The sequence below is a fragment of the Notolepis coatsorum genome (genome assembly GCF_963971535.1).
Source record: "Notolepis coatsorum genome assembly, chromosome: 4".
NCBI lineage: Eukaryota > Metazoa > Chordata > Actinopteri > Aulopiformes > Paralepididae > Notolepis > Notolepis coatsorum.
In genome coordinates, this window is record NC_140168.1 from 66,209,097 (window position 1) to 66,227,882 (window position 18,786).

General features: G+C 41.2%; 1 protein-coding gene across 1 annotated transcript; it reads left to right on the top strand.

Moving 5' to 3' along the window:
• Positions 1–165: 165 nt before the first annotated feature.
• On the top strand, positions 166–7,201 carry rpl30 (ribosomal protein L30). The gene is made up of 5 exons (XM_084313027.1): positions 166–244; positions 359–408; positions 1,247–1,392; positions 6,160–6,290; positions 7,104–7,201. Exons 2-5 carry the CDS (start codon positions 388–390, stop codon positions 7,157–7,159), a joined length of 354 nt encoding a protein of 117 aa, XP_084169153.1. The 5' UTR covers positions 166–244; positions 359–387; the 3' UTR covers positions 7,160–7,201.
• Positions 7,202–18,786: the final 11,585 nt, after the last annotated feature.

Below are 18,786 nucleotides of genomic sequence, written 5' to 3' on the forward strand. Positions count from 1 at the left end.
GTTCTCGAAATCCCCCCTCTCGCGATACTATTGATAATTTGAAGATGCGCTGGGCAAATGATTAGATCTACAAACTAGACATCGCACTCAGTGTATGAACGTGTATGAAAGCTATAACCTAAAGATCGGCGAAGCTGCGCAGCTCCCGTTCTCGCCCCCCCCTCCGCGGAAAAACGAGCTGATAGAAGCGCAAAGCACGACGGAACTTCCTTTCTCGCCGAGGCCATATTGGAGTTAACTCACCGTAAGATGAGCTCTGCTATTTGTCATTAAAACTACCCAGGCTTTGCCCAACACGACACAAATCTCACATATAAGCGTTAACGACAACTTTGTCCTTCTGTCTTCTCGTATCCAGGTTGGGCCAGCTCGGACTAAACAGCAACAATGGTGGCCGCAAAGAAAACGGTGAGTGTCGCTGTGTGAGGCACGTTGGCTGCACCGCTTCACGTGGAGACCTGTTGGGCCTGCTAGCCTGTTAGCTTGTTAGCTGTCTGCATAAACACATTTCCAACACTTGTCACGACTTGCCCTACATTACATTTGTAAATAAGCTGTTCTCAAAACAGCCCTAACGTTACCTGAAATTGTTGCCCAGTGCCCACCTACCATCAATGGTGGCATGTTTAGCCAGTTAGCTGTGCTAGCTGTCACCAGCTAGGATGCCGTTAGCCTTGATAACAGCCTGTTTAACGTTAGGCAGCATTGTGTTTAGCAGCAGCTAACGTTGTTGCATTTGTGGCTGTTTTGTCAACCCTTGTAACCTTGGCCCAAGTCATTCTATGCCTTTTAAGATACTTTTATTTCAATTGTAAAATAAAATAGGCCTTCCTGTGTCAACATGCCTTATATTATGATTGTACATACTGTACGGACTGGGTGGCTAGTTAGCCTTTAGCTTAACTATGGCTTCAGAAAGTCGAATGATCCATTGATTGATTGGCAACTTTATTAACAGATTGCACAATGGGTACAGTACAGCTCAATACATACAATTGTTAAGGGGATGCAGACCAGAGAAAGACTTGTCTTGTTTACATCAGGGTCCCCCATTTTCAATTCATCATAACATATGACATACATGACATACAGAGACAGTACTGCTACATCTATACATGTATGACATACAGATAGACAGTACTGTTACATCTATACATTTATGACGTACCAGATTTACAAATACAGTACTGTTTGTGATACAGTCATCCATATCTATGACTTATTGTGAGTGATTCTGTATTTGTAGAAAAAGTCCATGGAGTCTATCAACTCCAGACTCCAGCTGGTTATGAAGAGTGGTAAATACGTCCTGGGCTACAAGCAGTCCCAGAAGATGATTCGTCAGGGCAAAGCCAAGCTGGTGATCCTGGCCAACAACTGCCCTGCTCTCAGGTAACTAGCTCTAGGACTCTTCAACTTCACAGACTGCACCCCATTGGAAGCACAGGCTGTTATGTATGTTATCCAAAGTTACCAATCCAAAGGTTTGGTAACTGGGACAAACGAGACCAGACCCCATCTCTTTAAATGGGGAGTCATCCATATCTAAGAACCTGTCCTACATATCCAGTGATATCCAGTGACGAGTCCTGCGTCTGACACATTCAAATATGAAATTACTCCGTAAACTCTATCAATGCGTCCAGGGCACGTATGCAATTTTCTTCCCCTTTAATTTTTCATCCAATGCCACTTTCACTGTACATATTTATATATATATATTTACCAGCACGAAAGATCCGGGAAGGCAACACATTCTCCCCAACGTATTGACACAAAACAACCTCTGCATTTAGATACTGACAGGGCAAGATAGGGCTGGGCGATATGGAAAAAAATCATATCGCGATAACAATATGATAATTTTATTTTATTTCTCTATCGATAATTATCGAATTGTTATAAGTATAAAACATTTTTTTTTTGTTTTTTTAACAACAGATGTATGTTTATTTTGCAGCAATTCTTTGTCATTGCCGCCATCTTTAGTGTTACATCCCCTCACACTCCAGTTCTCAGGCTGCAGCTGGTTTAAAAGCTAAAGTAAACCGGCTTCTCTGCTGGCTGTGGCTCCAGAGGAGTTGAACAGTTCTGGCTCTGCTAGTTTATTTTCGATCTTTTGGCGCTTTTTTGGTGGACAAACCACCGCACATGTGCACTGTGACTCGTGACTGGAGTCTAGTTCTGCTAGTACACATAGCCTACTGTGTACAGACGGTTTCAAAATTTATTTTAAATTAGAAAGCAAACAAAATAAATGGACAAGAGAAAAAGAAATCTGAATTTGGTCAGTATTGTCATTTGGACAAGCAAAGCCATTACTTTAAGTTGCAGGCAAGAAAGACAAGTCTGTCCACTGTCTCTGGTTTTAAAACTGCCCTGTTGCAGGTAAAAAAAAAAAAATCGATTTTTTTTTCTATTCGATATCGATTATTAAAATATATCGCGATATTTATCGTTATCGTTATATCGCCCAGCCCTAGGGCAAGATAATAATCAAAGCCTTAATGTTATTTATAGCAAACTATGCAGATCTTGGGGGCGGCTGGGTGGCACAGCGGAGATTGCGCTTGTCACCAATATGAGAGACTCCGGTCTGGAATCCAGGTGTCGGCATTGCCTCCGGCTTGGACCAGCCGTCATACTAACTCGTTTGGCTGAGTTAGCGGGAGGAAAGTTGATGGGTGGTAATCTGGCGTTGTGGACAGCGACTCCTACAGGTCAGGTCTGGGCGCCTGCACAGCAAAAGACAGGAAGTGGTGAAGGCAGCGTGACCTCCCACGCGTTACACTTCACCAATGAGAGTCTGCGCTGTCAGGTGAAAAGAGAGCCACTGGCTGTCTACATGTGTCGCCTATGGTAATCTGGCGTTGTGGACAGCGACTCCTACAGGTCAGGTCTGGGCGCCTGCACAGCAAAAGACAGGAAGTGGTGAAGGCAGCGTGACCTCCCACGCGTTACACTTCACCAATGAGAGTCTGCGCTGTCAGGTGAAAAGAGAGCCACTGGCTGTCTACATGTGTCGCCTATTCTTTAATCCCAGCCGAAGAGTGCTGTCGAGTGCTTCCGCGTTTTCCCTGATTGGCCGCGGAGCGGCAGAGCTTGCGGCATTATGTAGCCCTAATCCCTGCTGTTTTTCCATCGACGCTTAGCTCAACTGGTACGCCGCCGTGCTGTGGAGCCTGCGGTGCGGTTGGTCACAAGTTTGAATCACTTCAATTTTTTTTTTTTTCTTTTTTACGTTTATCATCTCTCGCTATAAACGTGCATTCTTTCGCTGGTTAAGTTTAGGCATTCTTTCGCAGTTGGTTAAGGTTAGGATTAAGTTAAGGTTAGGGTTAAGGTTAGGCATTATTTCGGAGTTGGTTAAGGTTAGGGTTAAGGTTGGGCATTATTTCGGAGTTAATTAAGGTTAGGGTTAAGTTAAGGTTAGGCATTCTTTCGGAGTTGGTTACGGTTAGGGTTAAGGTTAGGCATTATTTCGGAGTTGGTTATGGTTAGGGTTTGTCGCAGAGAATGCCTGTCTGTCTTTCTTGACGTGGAGGATGCAGCCTATTTCCGCACTGCCGCTCTCTCGCGCTGCTGCGGTCACATGGGCGTCATGGCCAATCAGAGAAACGCGACGCACTCTTCGGCTGGGATTAATATAGACGCGCATGTGTCGGAGGAAGCATGTGGTAGACCTCAGGGCTCCCTAGACTGACCAGTAGGGGGCACATGCACACAACAACCAGGTAGCCTATTCTTTAATCCCAGCCCAAGAGTGCTTCCGCGTTTTCCCTGATTGGCCACGACAACGCCTAGCACGCCCCGCGGCAGCGGCGCATATGTTGCCGTGTCATTATGCAGCCGTAATCCCCCCTGTTTTAACATCGACGGTTAGCTCAACTCGTTCCTCAGCTTGCTGTGGAGCCTGCGGTGCGTTGGTGACGAGTTCGAATCACTTCAATTTTTTTTTTACGTTTAATTAATTTATCATCTCTATATAAACGTAACTAGCGTCTTTCTTTCGCCGGTTAAGTTTAGGCATTCTTTCGCCGGTTAAGTTTAGGCATTCTTTCGGAGTTGGTTAAGGTTAGGGTTAAGTTTAGGCATTCTTTCCGAGTTGGTTAAGGTTAGAGTTTGTCGCAGAGCATGGCAATAGAATGCAGCCTATTTCCGCACTGCCGCGGTCACATGGGCGTCGTGGCCAATCAGAGAAACGCTGAACGCAAGTTGGTTGCTTAAGGTATTGACGTGACCGTATACATGAATATAACCATATAGAATCAAAGTTTAACACTTTGTCCCCCCATAAAAACGAATGTTATTGGGGATTCACTCAATTTCCCTGGAACTCACTCAAATTACGATCTGTGGGTCACAGGGACTCGCTACATTGAAAACCTACATTCTTCCATGTTTGAAGTCGCTGGTAAATTTCCGACAACACAGAATGGTTAATTTGGTCAAACCCAAATGCCAAAACGGAAAATGCAGTTTTTCTACTTTGACCAGCATTTATGCATGTGCATAGATCTTGGATCAGTCCCTAGTTACCATAGCAACCACTTGCTGCAATTCCCAGCCTTTTGAGGGAGGTCATTATTCATTTTAAACATTAACAACTCACATTTCGCCCGCAAGATGCAGAAATGTTTTACTCAACATAAAATTACATCACATTTAATTATTTTCTCTGAATATGTTTATTTTGCAGTGAGTTTCATTGTTGCTGTCATCTTTAGTGTTACGGATTTCCCCAATCAGAACTATCGCAGTAATCCCTCTCCGCTAGAAAAACCCCTGCAATGTACTCATGTACTGTACACATTCATCAAGGATGTGCTTCAATGTACTCATGTACTGTACACATTCATCAAGGATGTGCTTCAATGTACTGTACACATTCATCAAGGATGTGCTTCAAAGCCTCTTGGGGAGAGTTGACAAACTGCAGGCGGCTCAGCAAGGCAGCACAATTAAAAACTAAATATACACATTCAATAACAGCCTTAAAGGGGAACTCCAACATTTTGGGAAATTAGCTTATTTAACATCTTCCCTGGATTTAGACAAGAAGATACATACCTTTTTTGTCTCTGTGCGTGCATTTTAGCTTTGGGAATAGACGCTCCGTTAGCATAGCTTAGCTTCATCACTGGAAGTGAGGCAGGACAGTTGCCTTACAGTGTATTGCAAGGTCTGACATTGACCAAATTTGATATGCATGACCTTGGTGGGCTCTAGGTCAACTCCTGAAAAGGGGGTCAATGTCAGACCTTGCAATCAAAAGTTAGGGGGCGCACTGAAATTATGGCGAGGGTTATTAGCCCCCTAACTTTTGATTGCAAAGTCTGACATTGACCCCCTTTTCAGGAGTTGACCTAGAGCCCACCAAGGTCATGCATATCAAGTTTGGTCAATGTCAGACCTTGCAATACACTGTAAGGCACTGTAAGGCTACTGTCCTGCCTCACTTCCAGTGATGAAGCTAAGCTATGCTAACGGAGCGTCTATTCCCAAAGCTAAAATGCACGCACAGAGACAAAAAAGGTATGTATCTTCTTGTCTAACTCCAGGGAAGATGTTAAATAAGCTAATTTCCCAAAATGTTGGAGTTCCCCTTTAAGTACCATTTTCTGGAAGAGGAAACGTCTATAAGCTAGGACATTCCTAACTTAATAAGTTTGGTTTTCCTGTAGCCATTGGGTTTGTGAGGTTACACTCTGGAAAGCGTGAATGGTGCAGGCAGAGGGCTGTTTGGTTTGAGTAACGCAGACCACGTTAGACAAACTGGAGGCGGGGAACTCTTCAACCTGATTTGCTTTTTGTTTGAGTCAGAAGTTATGTTTATTCTTACCGCGTATGTTTGAGTCATAGTAGCAATGGTGATTTTGGTGCAATATTTTGTCATTGAGTTAACTGCAAAGTTAACGTATCAAACTACAACTGTGCAGTAAAACGAGCCCTGCCTGCAGTGATTCCCTAACTTAGTTTGATTGTTTTTCCTCCCAAGAGGCCTTCAACCACGCTCTCTGAATGCACAGACATAACTACTTTGCCGTCTGTTGTTGATTAATTTACCATAGGTAATTTTGTTCAGCCTATGATATTGGCACCAAGAATGAATACAATTAATGTCTAATAAACTCACTGCACTATATCTTTGTCTTTCAGGAAATCTGAGATTGAGTACTACGCCATGCTGGCCAAGACTGGTGTCCACCACTACAGTGGCAACAACATTGAGCTCGGAACAGCCTGCGGCAAATACTACAGGGTGTGCACGCTGGCCATCATCGACCCTGGTGAGTGGACGTTCCCTGTGCTGTTCTGAGAGAACCCAGACCTTTAGACTGTTGATCTGTCTGGTTACTCAGCACATCGCTGTGAGATCTGACCAAAAGTACACAGATGACCTCTGAAATGGCTTAGTAGTATAATGCGTTTTACATATATATATATATATATATATATATATATATATATATATATATATATATATATATATATTTTTTTTTTTTAATAAATATTTAAAGGAACACGCCAACATTATGGGAAATGGGCTTACAGTCGTCTCCAGAGTCAGACAAGATGGATACCAGTTTCCTCTTGTGTTCAGTAGAAAGTTATTCAGCTGCAAGCTAGTTTAGCACAGATTAATGGAAGCGGATGCTCACTACTATCCTAGCTAAGACTGTGTTTTTGGCCCAACAGCTAGGCTTGCTGGTCTGGTCTGCATCCGCTTCCATTAATTTGTGGATAAGTGCATTTCCCATAATGTTGCTGTTCCTTTTACTGTGTTTTGTGACAGTTGTAACGTCTGCACATTTTTGCATGGTTGGATCTACTAACCAATAAGATCCAATTCAGGACTAGTCGCTCGCTAGACAAAAGCCAGTCTGAGCGTTAGAGTTTAACTTTTCCAGATCACCTGGCTAGCTCTATGCTCTGTTGGCAACTGTTATTCTTCTAGTGACCTTTTATTCCTTTGTGTTTGGACATGTTATATGTCGGGATCTATATCCATGTAATTATCAGTTGAATACAGTTGGGATTATGCAAGTTGAATATGATTGTGTTCAGTTTACTTAACCCCTTCCTCCCTCTGTTCCCTGCAGGTGATTCTGACATCATCAGGAGCATGCCAGACCAGCAACAGCCTGGTCCTCAGTAGTCGTTCACTTTTGTTGTTATAAATAAAGTTGGTGAAATGGAACCTCTGCTCCTGTCTTTTATCAGTTGCCTACAGAAGTTATTTCTGACATAAAAGGCGTCACACTTTACAGCAGGGGTCTCAAACTCGCGGGCCAATTGCGGCCCGCTGGATGATATTTTGCGGCCCCCTACTTGACATCAAAGTTTAGTGCGGCTCCCGCCGTCGTTGTGCGAGTTGGATGTTTTTTATCTATTTTATCACTTGTAGGCTACCATAGCGCAGGCTCATGACAGCAACGTTACGTTAGTGACTTGGGTGAAACGTGATTTCGGAGTGATACCAAGTGGAAGGAAAATATATCCAGTGCGTATGGCAGGCATTCTCGAAAATTCTCCTCTGCAAGCGGTGCTTTGCCTGTCTGTACTCTGGTCCAATCACATTCAGCGTACGGTCCCGTCAGCGTTTCTCCCCCCCCCCCCACCCACAGTCTGCGAATCAGAGCAGAGTAGGGTGGGTTTTCACGGAATGAGTGTCTTTCAGCGGTTGAGAGTTGACATCGTTGATTACTGGTAGTCTAATCTGCAGGTACTGTAGCAGCTAGTAACCTCGTTCCCAGTTTTACAGTATCTCCGTGAGATAAATGTAGCTACTAGCCTAGTTTCGCCAGCAGGCCGTTAGTAGAAAAATATGGCATGCTCATGCTGAATGGACTGAAAAATATGCGTGCATCCTCCCAGGACTGGTTAATATGCCAAGAAACGGTAGCTCTTGTGAAGAGTGGCAATTTGAAACGCCACTATGAAACAAAACGGTTATTTTGATGCAGCCTTTCCTCAAAATTCAGTGCTAAGAACCACAAAAATAAATGGAATGAAATCATCATATCAAGCTGCAAGCAGAATTATTGTTAAAAGCTATGTCACAACGAGAAAAAGCAACCAAGTCCTCACTCAGTGGCATGGGTGTTGGCTAAACACAAGAAGCCATTCTCTGATGCATGCATAATAAAATAATGTGTGACTGAAGTGATGGAGACCATGTTTGAAGGCAAACAAAAGCAAATCCTCCTCAGATAGCACAGCAACCAGAATAACTGAAATACTGGCTGATTTGATTAAAACAGCTTTGTGATAGAATAGCATTTAGCATTTTAGCATGATAGCATTTCCATAACTGTGGATGAGTCCTCTGACACCACTGAGAATGCTCAGTTGCTGGTGTTTGAGGTTTTAGTGAGTGAAGATTGGATCAGTTGTACCTTTTTTTTGGAATACTTTAAACCCTTTTTTTGTGGAATATTTGATGCGGCCCAGCCTCACCCAGACTTTTTCGTATTGGGGTGGGGTTATGATATACCCATATCTTTATGTATTATCATATTTATTTATGTAAATTTAAAATATAAATTACAGGGGAAACTGGTCATAGCCACATTATAGCTTTATATGATATAGAATTACACAATATCGGCGGCTGGGTGGCGCAGAGGACATTGCGCTCATCACCAACGCAAGAGACCCCGGGTTTCGAATCCGGCTGTCGGCGTTGCCTCCGGCTTGGCACGGCCGTCATACTAACTCAATTGGCAGAGTTAGCGGGTGGAAGTCGATGGGTGGTAATCTGGACGTTGTGGACAGCAACTCCTACAGGTCGGTTGGGGGACGCCTGCACAGCAGAGACAGGAAATGGCGGGGGTAGTGTGAGCCTTCCATACGTTACACCTCGCCAATGAGAGTTCGTGCTGGCAGGTGAAAAGATGTGACAGGCTGCCTCTTCGTGTATCGAAAAATGTGAAAATAAGTTTTGGAACAAAAACCCTCTGGTGCTTAACAGGAGCACAGAAAACCAGGTGGAGGAAGTGGTTCATTGTGTAGCCATAACTTTTTCGCCTGTGTCCAAATGTGTTCCTGGGACATTGTATCGTTTGTCAATTTGCCTTAACCAGCTGGTGAACATAACAAATAAACCAAAGTAAAGAAAATAACGCATGTACAGAGTAATAATAATAAAAACTTTTTATATAGCGCCTTTCAGAGGACCCAAGGTCGCTTTACATAAGGGGGCGGGGGGGAGATGACAAATTAACAACATAGTGGACAGACGCAACATATACATATAAAGTGAGAAAGTTAGTAGGGTTCCCAATATAAATTACAAACCGTCTAAAGATTAACTTCTTTGAGAGCTGGACCACTTACCTGATGTTGCTCAGCGAACATTTAGAAGCACCCATGATAGAATGTAAAATAATAATAATAATATAGTCATTGTGATAGAATAGTACTTGGTAATGTACTCAAGTAAGTTATAAGAAAGTGTTTGATGGACAAAGTGTCCTTATATTTCAATTTGAAAAACGTAGACAACCCCCTCCTAATGTACAGTTTATTCCCCCTCGAATGTATATATTTTCTTTTAGGATCTCTGTTAAACAGTACTGTATATCTTGTATGTCATAAATTAACAGTACTGTATATGTCGTGTATGTCAAATGTCTGAATTGAAAATAGGGGACCCTGATGTAAACAAGACGAAAGTCTTTCTCTGGTCTGCATCCCCTTAACAATTGTGTGTATTGAGCCGTACTGTATTGTACCCATTCTGCAATCAGTAATAAAAATATCAATCAATCAATACAGTAGGTAGGATCTAGAAGTAGCCCTGATGGCTTAATCTTGAGGTAGACTAGCTCAAAGTTGAAAGTAAATGTCTACGATGTCTTCATGCAAAAGCCTTCTATTAGAAGTCAATTCTACCTCCAGCTGTTACAGATAACGTTTGGAGGTTTGCCTTGAAGTGTTGAAAATTAAAATACACTGTGCAAATACCTTAAATCTTTAAATAGTTAATTTTCCACTAGTCTCTGCACACGAACTGGTTCAGTCCAGTTTAAATAGCCCAATTTAATATATAGGTTTGTTCCTCTGCTTCAGATTGCATGTCGTCCACAAGAGAGCACCAGTGGCCAGTCGTCTTGTTCGTGTTGGATAAGGTTACCCTGCAATGGACCAAGCAATTTCAAGTCGAGTCATTTATTTATATAGCGCATTTAAAAGCTCAAAGTGCTGTACAGTAACTACAAAATTTAAAACTAGATATAGTCACAGTGTAACAGGACAATACAACATGACAAAAGACAGGATGGACAGTCAATACAGTAGGACCACAAGACACTAGAAGTATACTACAACACGATACAGTATGACAGGACAGTAGACTCTGTTATGAGACATAGGAGACTGTTTCATAGGTCTCATTGTTTTCATGTTCAAAGGTGTTTATGAAAGTCAGGTTTCCTCTTACGGACAGGCCATTGTTGGACTCGACGGAACAATTATGAAATCCCTATGTAATTTACTTGAACATAAGTCTGACGTTGCCTTAATAACAACAGCATTGTTTAAAGACAGACCGGATTGTTAAACATCTTAGTATGCCTTTGCCTGACATTAGATATTTATTAAATTATGCAACCCACTGATCTTCCATAACAGTACATGTGATTTATATAAACCTTGATAACTGTCCACAGTATTAGGTGAAGGCTGTGTACTGTAATACTGTAAAAGGGTTAACCTTCTGTGTATTGTCGCAGTGAAAGGGTTAACCGTTTGGCAGTGCGGCAGTGAAAGGGTTAAGATTAGGGATGCTCGATATTGGCTTTTTTACCGATACCGATATTGTCCAACTCTTAATTTCCGATACCGATATATGCAGGGTTTCCCCCCCCCCCCAAAAACGTAATAATTTCAGGTAATTAACATTACATATCTCTTGTTGTGGAATTAACACAACATTATGCATACTTTTGACAATAAATAAAATCAGAATGTGTTCTTACTTGCTTGCCATATAAGGTTATAGAAATGTAAAAAAAAAAACTTAATTTGAAAACCGATACCGATATTTTCCGATATCACATTTTAATGCCAATATCGGCCGATAATATCGGTATGCCGATAATATCGGACATCCCTAGTTAAGATATGAGTTTTTTTTAGTTTTTCTCAGTGAGATCTCACGGCTCTCATTGGCCAATGGCTGTTGTGACAAATCACTGGAATGTTGGGTTGTTGAGGTTCTGGTCATAATGTGTGGTCATAATTCTGAAAGGTTAACTGGATATTGAATTAATTGTGTCAGGCCTATTTTAATTCTATTACTAATTACATTCTGTATTTGTATTCTGTTGTATGATGATCCAGGAAGACTATAGCAGTCATTCCTTTGGCAGCTAATGGGGATCATACTAAAACAATAAACAATACAAATGATAGTATATTTATTGCTTTTTATATTCATGTGTGGCAGAGATGCACTAAAAGCAGGCCTTCACTCCCCTTGGGGTCCCAGCCTATAGTAAACACAGCTGGACATTTCTTATGTTTTATGAATAGCTTAATTTTAATTGGCTGGGCTCACCTGCTCACTGACACAACTGAGAGAAAGGAACTAGCCACATAATACTAGCAGGACTTTTACAGTAATTTAATACCTTGAAAAGCTGTGGGATTCATTTTTAATTGTGTTTTAATTTTTGTGTTTAAATAGTTTCTTGGGGGGGAGAAATTATATAGAATTTGTTCATATTTTTCAGCTGCTTATACACCTAGCCATGGTATGTTTGAAGGAACCTGTGGTCCCTTTATAAATATAAAAGAAATAAATAACAATCACTAGACACTTTAATGACCTCTAAGCATCGACACCTCTCCCTTCCAAATAAATTGCTCTGATATCGAGTTTCCTCAGCATGTAACTGTCACACGACTCTTGCATAACATCTAGCGTGGACACTAGCTGGACGGCAACTGGAGAACGTGTTGGTTTGCAGTGTATTGAGTGACACAATGGAGCTGTCGCCGTTCATAACTCAGCAGCGAGCGATTACATGAGGTTCATTATTCGTCCCTTGTCTCGGCACGGCGGCGAGGGATCTGTTTACCCTAGAGAGGAAAACACACAGTGCCAGAATTACCTAAATCCTTTATTTTATTTAACTAATAGTGCTCAGGTAAAAGTAAAAAGGCTGTCCATTCAAAATTATACTCAAAAAGTATTAAAGTAATGTATCTCTACCATTCACTCACTATGTCAACCATGTATCTCTACCATTCACTCACTATTAGGGATGTCCGATATTATCGGCCGATATCGGCATTAAAATGTGATATCGGAAAATATCGGTATCGTTTTTGTTTTGTTTTTTACATTTCTATAACCTTTATTTACCCAGGCAAGCAAGTAAGAACAAATTCTGATTTTATTTATTGTCAAAAGTATGCATAATGTTGTGTTAATTCCACAACAAGATATATGTAATGTTAATTACCTGAAATTATTCCATTTTGGGGGGGGGGGGGACCCTGCATATATCGGTATCGGTTGATATCGGTATCGGTAAAAAAGCCAATATCGAGCATCCCTACTCACTATGTCAACCATGTATGTTGCTGTGGAAAATTCTTATTTAGCAAATGCAGTGAGCTTGTAGAAATTGAGATCGAATCAAGGATAGAAAAAAAAATAAGATAGTTTATTCTGTGCACAGAATCTCAGTTCGATATAGAGAGTGGAAAACAATCTGCGAAGTGAGCCCCGAGCCCAAGGATACTTCCAGCCTTATAGTAAAAGAAATCAAGGTTTTGCAGACAGAAGAAAAGTCGGGCAGTTCTCATAACAGCGTGGGGTAAACACTGATAAGCTGCACCTGGCCCTAGAACAGATATTTTGTTATGAGAGAATTGGTCGTTAAAATGGTTCCAGACAAAAACATGCTGTCTGTACACTAGATAATTTAGGTAAGCTGTACAAATCTGATTCCCGCTCCTCCCGGGCAGCGTGTCGAAGTGTCCTTGAGCAAGACACTTAACCCCCAATTGCTCCCGATGAGCAGGTTGGCACCTTGCATGTGTGAGTGAATGGATAAAATGTGAGGAATGTTGACTCTCTACTCCTGAGGAGACAACTGTTCTGGATATATATATACACACACTGGGGACTCTCACACCAAGAAGTTTGAATGAGGACTTTAGTATCAGACTGTTTCTTCCTTGGGTTGTCTGAGCCATTCATTCAATATGATTTATGTGGTGCTCTCTTTTTTTAAAGGAACACGGCAACATTATGGGAAATGCACTTACCGTCTTCTCCGGAGTCCGACAAGAAGAGAGATACCAATCACCTCTCTGTGCGTTCAGTAGAAAGCTATCTGGCTGCAAGTTTACCACAAATTAATGGAAGCATAGATACAGAGGAACTAGCCTAGCTGTTGGCCGAACACACCTCTCCCAGAGTTTTAACCCTTTCACTACAGTGAAAGGGCAGTGAAAGGGTTATCCTTCTGTATTGTCGCAGTGAAAGGGTTAACCCTTTGGTAGTGTGGTAGTGAAAGGGTTAACCTTCTGTAGTGTGGTAGTGAAAGGGTTAACACTTTGTCGTGTGGCAGTGAAAGGGTTATCCTTCTGTATTGTCACAGTGAAAGGGTTAACCTTCTGTATTGTCGCAGTGACCTTCTGTAGTGTGGTAGTGACAGGGTTAACCCTTTGTCGTGTGGCAGTGAAAGGGTTATCCTTCTGTATTGTCACAGTGAAAGGGTTAACCTTCTGTATTGTCGCAGTGACCTTCTGTAGTGTGGTAGTGACAGGGTTAACCCTTTGTCGTGTGGCAGTGAAAGGGTTATCCTTCTGTATTGTCACAGTGAAAGGGTTAACCTTCTGTATTGTCGCAGTGACCTTCTGTAGTGTGGTAGTGACAGGGTTAAGCTACTGTAGGCGAGTGGTCTGTACTGCTTCCATTCAGAGGCGAGACATGCGTTGGGTATATTGTAGACTCTTGTTTCTAAACCTTAGGGACATCCTTTTACAATATAGAGGCGCCTCTATTTAGATCCAGCCATGATGAGGGTACATTTACATTTACATTTTGTCATTTAGCTGACGCTTTTATCCAAAGCGACTTACAAGTTTTGTACAACAAGACAGCAGGAAGGGTACAACTCTATCAGCTGAGTAACAATGTTCATCAAAGTGTTGAGTGCTACAGTGTAGGTTAGTATATTAGGTGCATGACAGTAAGGTTAGTTAGGGTTAGAGTTATTTTTTTTATTTTACTTTTTTATTTCAGATTGATTGATTGATTGATTGAAAACTTTATTAACAGATTGCAGAATGGGTACAGTACAGCTCAATACACACAATTGTTAAGGGGATGCAGACCAGAGAAAGACTTTCGTCTTGTTTACATCAGGGTCCCCCATTTTCAATTCATCATAACATATATTATGACATACACGACATACAGATAGACAGTACTGCTACATCTATACATTTATGACATACCAGATTTGCAAATACAGTACTGTTTGTGATACAAAAAGAGTTTAAAAAAGAGAGTATATACATTTGACGTAGAAACTGTACATTGGAGGAGGTTGGGTAGGTGGGGTGGGGGGGGACTGTACATTCAAGTTCAAGTTTCTTTATTAGATGTCATACAGAAGTACAGAATACTTTTATACAAAATACTTCTTTCTGTTATGCTCCAGAGACTGTGCTAGACAAAAGGATAAGTATAAAATAAAATAAGTATAGCAAGTATAAAATTGAAGTCACGTACGTAGACACAAGTGTTCAGTATGTACATATGTACAATGTTCAATGCAGAGTAGAAGTAACTGAGTTACCATACAATATACTATACAATATACTAATTACAATATACTATATAGTGCAAAGCAGAAATGGGATGAGGTACAATTTAGGTACAATTTACAGTAAGGTGTACTGAGTTATGGGTTGTAGTGCAAATTCTTTGCCAATAAATATAAAGTGTGTTTAGGTGTTCTAAAGTGTGTAGAGTGGGTGCTGCAGTGAGTTGTTTGTTTAAAGTGAGTGTGTGTGTGGATGTGTGTGCTGTGAGTGCTTTTGATGGTTGTTGCATAGTGTTATTGTTCGTTGAGCAACCTGATGGCCTGGGGAGGTGGTTAGGTGGGGGGGGGGGGGACTGTAGAACTGTACAAGCAAAACTGTACATTGGAATATCGACGAAACCATACTTGGTTCCAAGAGGAGGGTCTTGTGTATTCTTGGGTTAGGTCATTTACTGTACATTGGAGGGGGTTGGGTTAGGACATTTACAGGGGCCAGTTTCGAATTGCAGTCTCCCGTAGGTGTTATTTGAGAATGGTTTTGAAAGTGGGTAGTGATTCACATTCCTTTACAGCTTTGGGTAGGGCGTTCCACATTGATGTGGCATAATTGCGAAACGTGTTTAGTCCCTTGTTTGAGCCGAATCTGGGTTTAACATGATTTGTGGAGCTCCCTCTGGTGTTATGGTCATGGTATTCACTGACCTTTGGGAAGTATTTTGACATGTACATGGGTATCTTAGTCGTGTAGTGTATCTTGTAGACCAGGCCCATTGCAAGTTGCTGTACTCTGTCTTCTAGTCTAAGCCATCCTAGGTAGTCAAAGTGGGCAGGGGTGAGGTGGGTTCTAGGAGTAAGGTCAAGTAGTAGTCTGACCAGTTTGTTTTGTGATGTTTGTAATCTTGTTTTTAGCGCCTTTGAGGTACTTTAGTACCATGAGGTGCAAGCATAGTCGTAGTACCCTTGAATGAGTGCTCCTGCCAGTGTCTTCAGGGTATTCTTGTTTACCAGAGAGGAGATCCGGTACAAGAATCTTGTTCGTTGGTTGACTTTTTTGATTACATTTGATGCCATTTTGTCACAGGAAAGATTTGCCTCTAGGATGGAACCTAGGTATGTAATTTCGTCTTTCCTTGTGACAATATTGTCACCCACTGTAACTGAGAAGCCGTCGGTCTTGCTGAGTTTGTTATTTGATCCGAAGAGAATGGACTCTGTTTTACCCAGGCGTAATGATAGTTTGTTATCAGCGAGCCAGGTGCAGATTCTGCAGAGTTCTGACTGAGCTGAGGGTTTTTTCAACCTGTAACTTGTTCTTGTCAGAGACCAGCAGGGCTGAGTCGTCCGCGAACAAGAACAAGTTGCAGTCACAAGCTGACGACATGTCATTTGCATAAATTAGGAACCGTAGCGGTCCTAGTATGCTTCCTTGTGGAACACCACAGCTCACTGTGAGGGGGGGGATAGGGTACCGTTTACCTCCACCATCTGTTCTCTCCCCTCAAGGTAGGATTGCATCCAGCTCACTGATAGACTATCAAAACCAATTGCTTTTAGCTTGTCAATCAGATCAGATAATGATTGAAGAAGTGCGTCTTTAGTCAACGGCGAAAGATTGGGCGGGTTTCGGCTGTCCTAACTGTGGTGGGAAGTTCGTTCCACCATTGTGGGGCAAGGACAGAGAATAGGCGACTTCTCTTTGATGACCCTCCCGGAGCTCTGATAGGAGTGGGTCTGAGGCGGCCAGAAGATGCAGAGCATAGGGGTCTTGAGGGTGTGTAGTTAGAGACCATTGACCGGAGGTAGGCGGGAGCCGTTCCCTTCGCTGCATGATAGGCCAGGTCGAGGGTCGAGGGTAATGATGGCAATTGACCTGATGTGATTTTATTGTGCTTTTAGGGTCTCATCAATATGTACTATAAGTATATATGTTTTCTTAACATGTGTCTGTATTTAATATGTATACCTTTTGGATATTAGTGGGGAAAAGTGGACCTGTAATATGTGCTTATCGTGTCGCCAGAGCACACGAAGAGCTGAAAGAGCATTAGCTTGAAATGTCACCTGTGGGCTGTGGATGTAAATAAACTATGTAATAATGTTGAAATAACCACAAATGATCTGGTCATTACGAGTATTTGTTTCTTTATTTGTTAATTTATTTTATATTTTATATTTATATATAGGCCGGGTCTGAGTACTCTACTGGGATTCATTCCACCAGACATAAGCCCCCATCGTCCACTGAGAGATATGGCCTAGTTTCTCCCCACTCACTGCCTTCCTAAACTGGTATCTTGATTTGCAATTAAATCAAATGAATGAGGGAAGTATCATTAATATTATCTCTGATACCAGTTGTAAGCACTCACGGAATGTATGTCGTTCAATCACAGTATGTATTTGGAAATAAATGTTATATAATTGAATACATCCTTGAAGATAACTCATTTAGCCAGCAAACTCATTGGTATTCCCACCCCAACTTTCATGCACTCACAATTCATGACCCAGACCACCCACTCTACCACTCTACTTTACCCCCCTTCCTTCTGGCCGTAGATATAAACTACCCATGTGTAGAAAGTTGTATCTATCTATCTATCTATCTATCTATCTATCTATCTATCTATCTATCTATCTATCTATCTATCTATCTATCTATCTATCTATCTATCTATCTATCTATCTATCTATCTATCTATCTATCTATCTATCTATCTATCTATCTATCTATCTATCTATCTATCTATCTATCTATCTATCTATCCATCCATCTATCTATCTATCTATCTATCCATCTATCCATCTATCCATCTATCCATCTATCCATCTATCTATCTATCTATCTATCTATCTATCTATCTATCTATCTATCTATCTATCTATCTATCTATCTATCTATCTATCTATCTATCTATCTATCTATCTATCTATCTATCTATCTATCTATCTATCTATCTATCTATCTATTTGATATAGCCAACATTGTGTAGTTCTCAGGCCAAAAGTAGGCTTACAACAGAACAACAAGTCAGTAGGCATTATAGGCCAACTTCAATTTTCAGCACACCCACTGCAGAAATCTCAAACATGAGATATGATTTTGAAGCTGACCACAGACTGCTTGTAACATTGACAATATCAGAATCACATGCATTTGGAGGCATTTTGACGCTGTAGAAAGTTTCTTTAGTATAATATTAAAGAGAGTAAAAACAAAACAAAAAAAGATTACAAGTCATAGTCTTAGAAGTACAAGAAGAAAGTACATCTATAAGCCCAAAGAACCACTTTGGCCTCTCGAAGCAAACGTATTATTTAGTCATTAGTAATTTTTCGTCATCATGATTAGGACATCATGAACATACAGTACATAACATAACCTGTCCTGTTATAACACAGAGTGCTGGTTCATATACGCTGGCATTGATTGTTCCTTGGTTGACGTGTCGGTGTTGCTGTGGGCTTGAACGCCCTCTCGCACACAGCGAGTGACATTATTGATCACTCTGTAAATAGTTTTGAACTCTGCCACACTGACAATGTGACACACGAGGCAGTCACGCTCCTATCTTCATTTATTGTCCCGGTGATTTATATATAGTACACATAGGTGCGTAATATGACTCTTATTATTAATCTGTTATTTGTTTGTGGTGTTTAAAAAAAGATGTGTAGTAAATTATGACTGACAGCCTGTTGTGAGATAACATTTTCACAGCAGCCATTTTGACTCGTCATCGATGGGTGAACAAAGGTGTGTGTAACCATGGAGGATAATATTTATTATCCCGTCCCTCCAGGAAATCTTAAGATTGCAAGAATGAATGCAAATTCAAGCAAATTTTTCAATATTTGTGGGGACTTTGTGGGGGGGGGGGGGGAATTCCCAAACATTCCAAAAATGTCAAATACGATTTTTGCCAACTCACGCAATTTTAGCAATTTCTGCCAATTCCCGCAATTTTACTGAAAAACTAAATCACATAAAACT

Excerpts from the sequence above, each read along its gene's own strand:
- rpl30 (XM_084313027.1), top strand. The coding sequence starts at position 388 with ATGGTGGCCGCAAAGAAAACG. Across the intron at positions 409-1,246 it reads TGGTGGCCGCAAAGAAAACG|AAAAAGTCCATGGAGTCTAT; the intron begins GTGAGTGTCGCT and ends CTGTATTTGTAG. Across the intron at positions 1,393-6,159 it reads AACAACTGCCCTGCTCTCAG|GAAATCTGAGATTGAGTACT; the intron begins GTAACTAGCTCT and ends TTTGTCTTTCAG.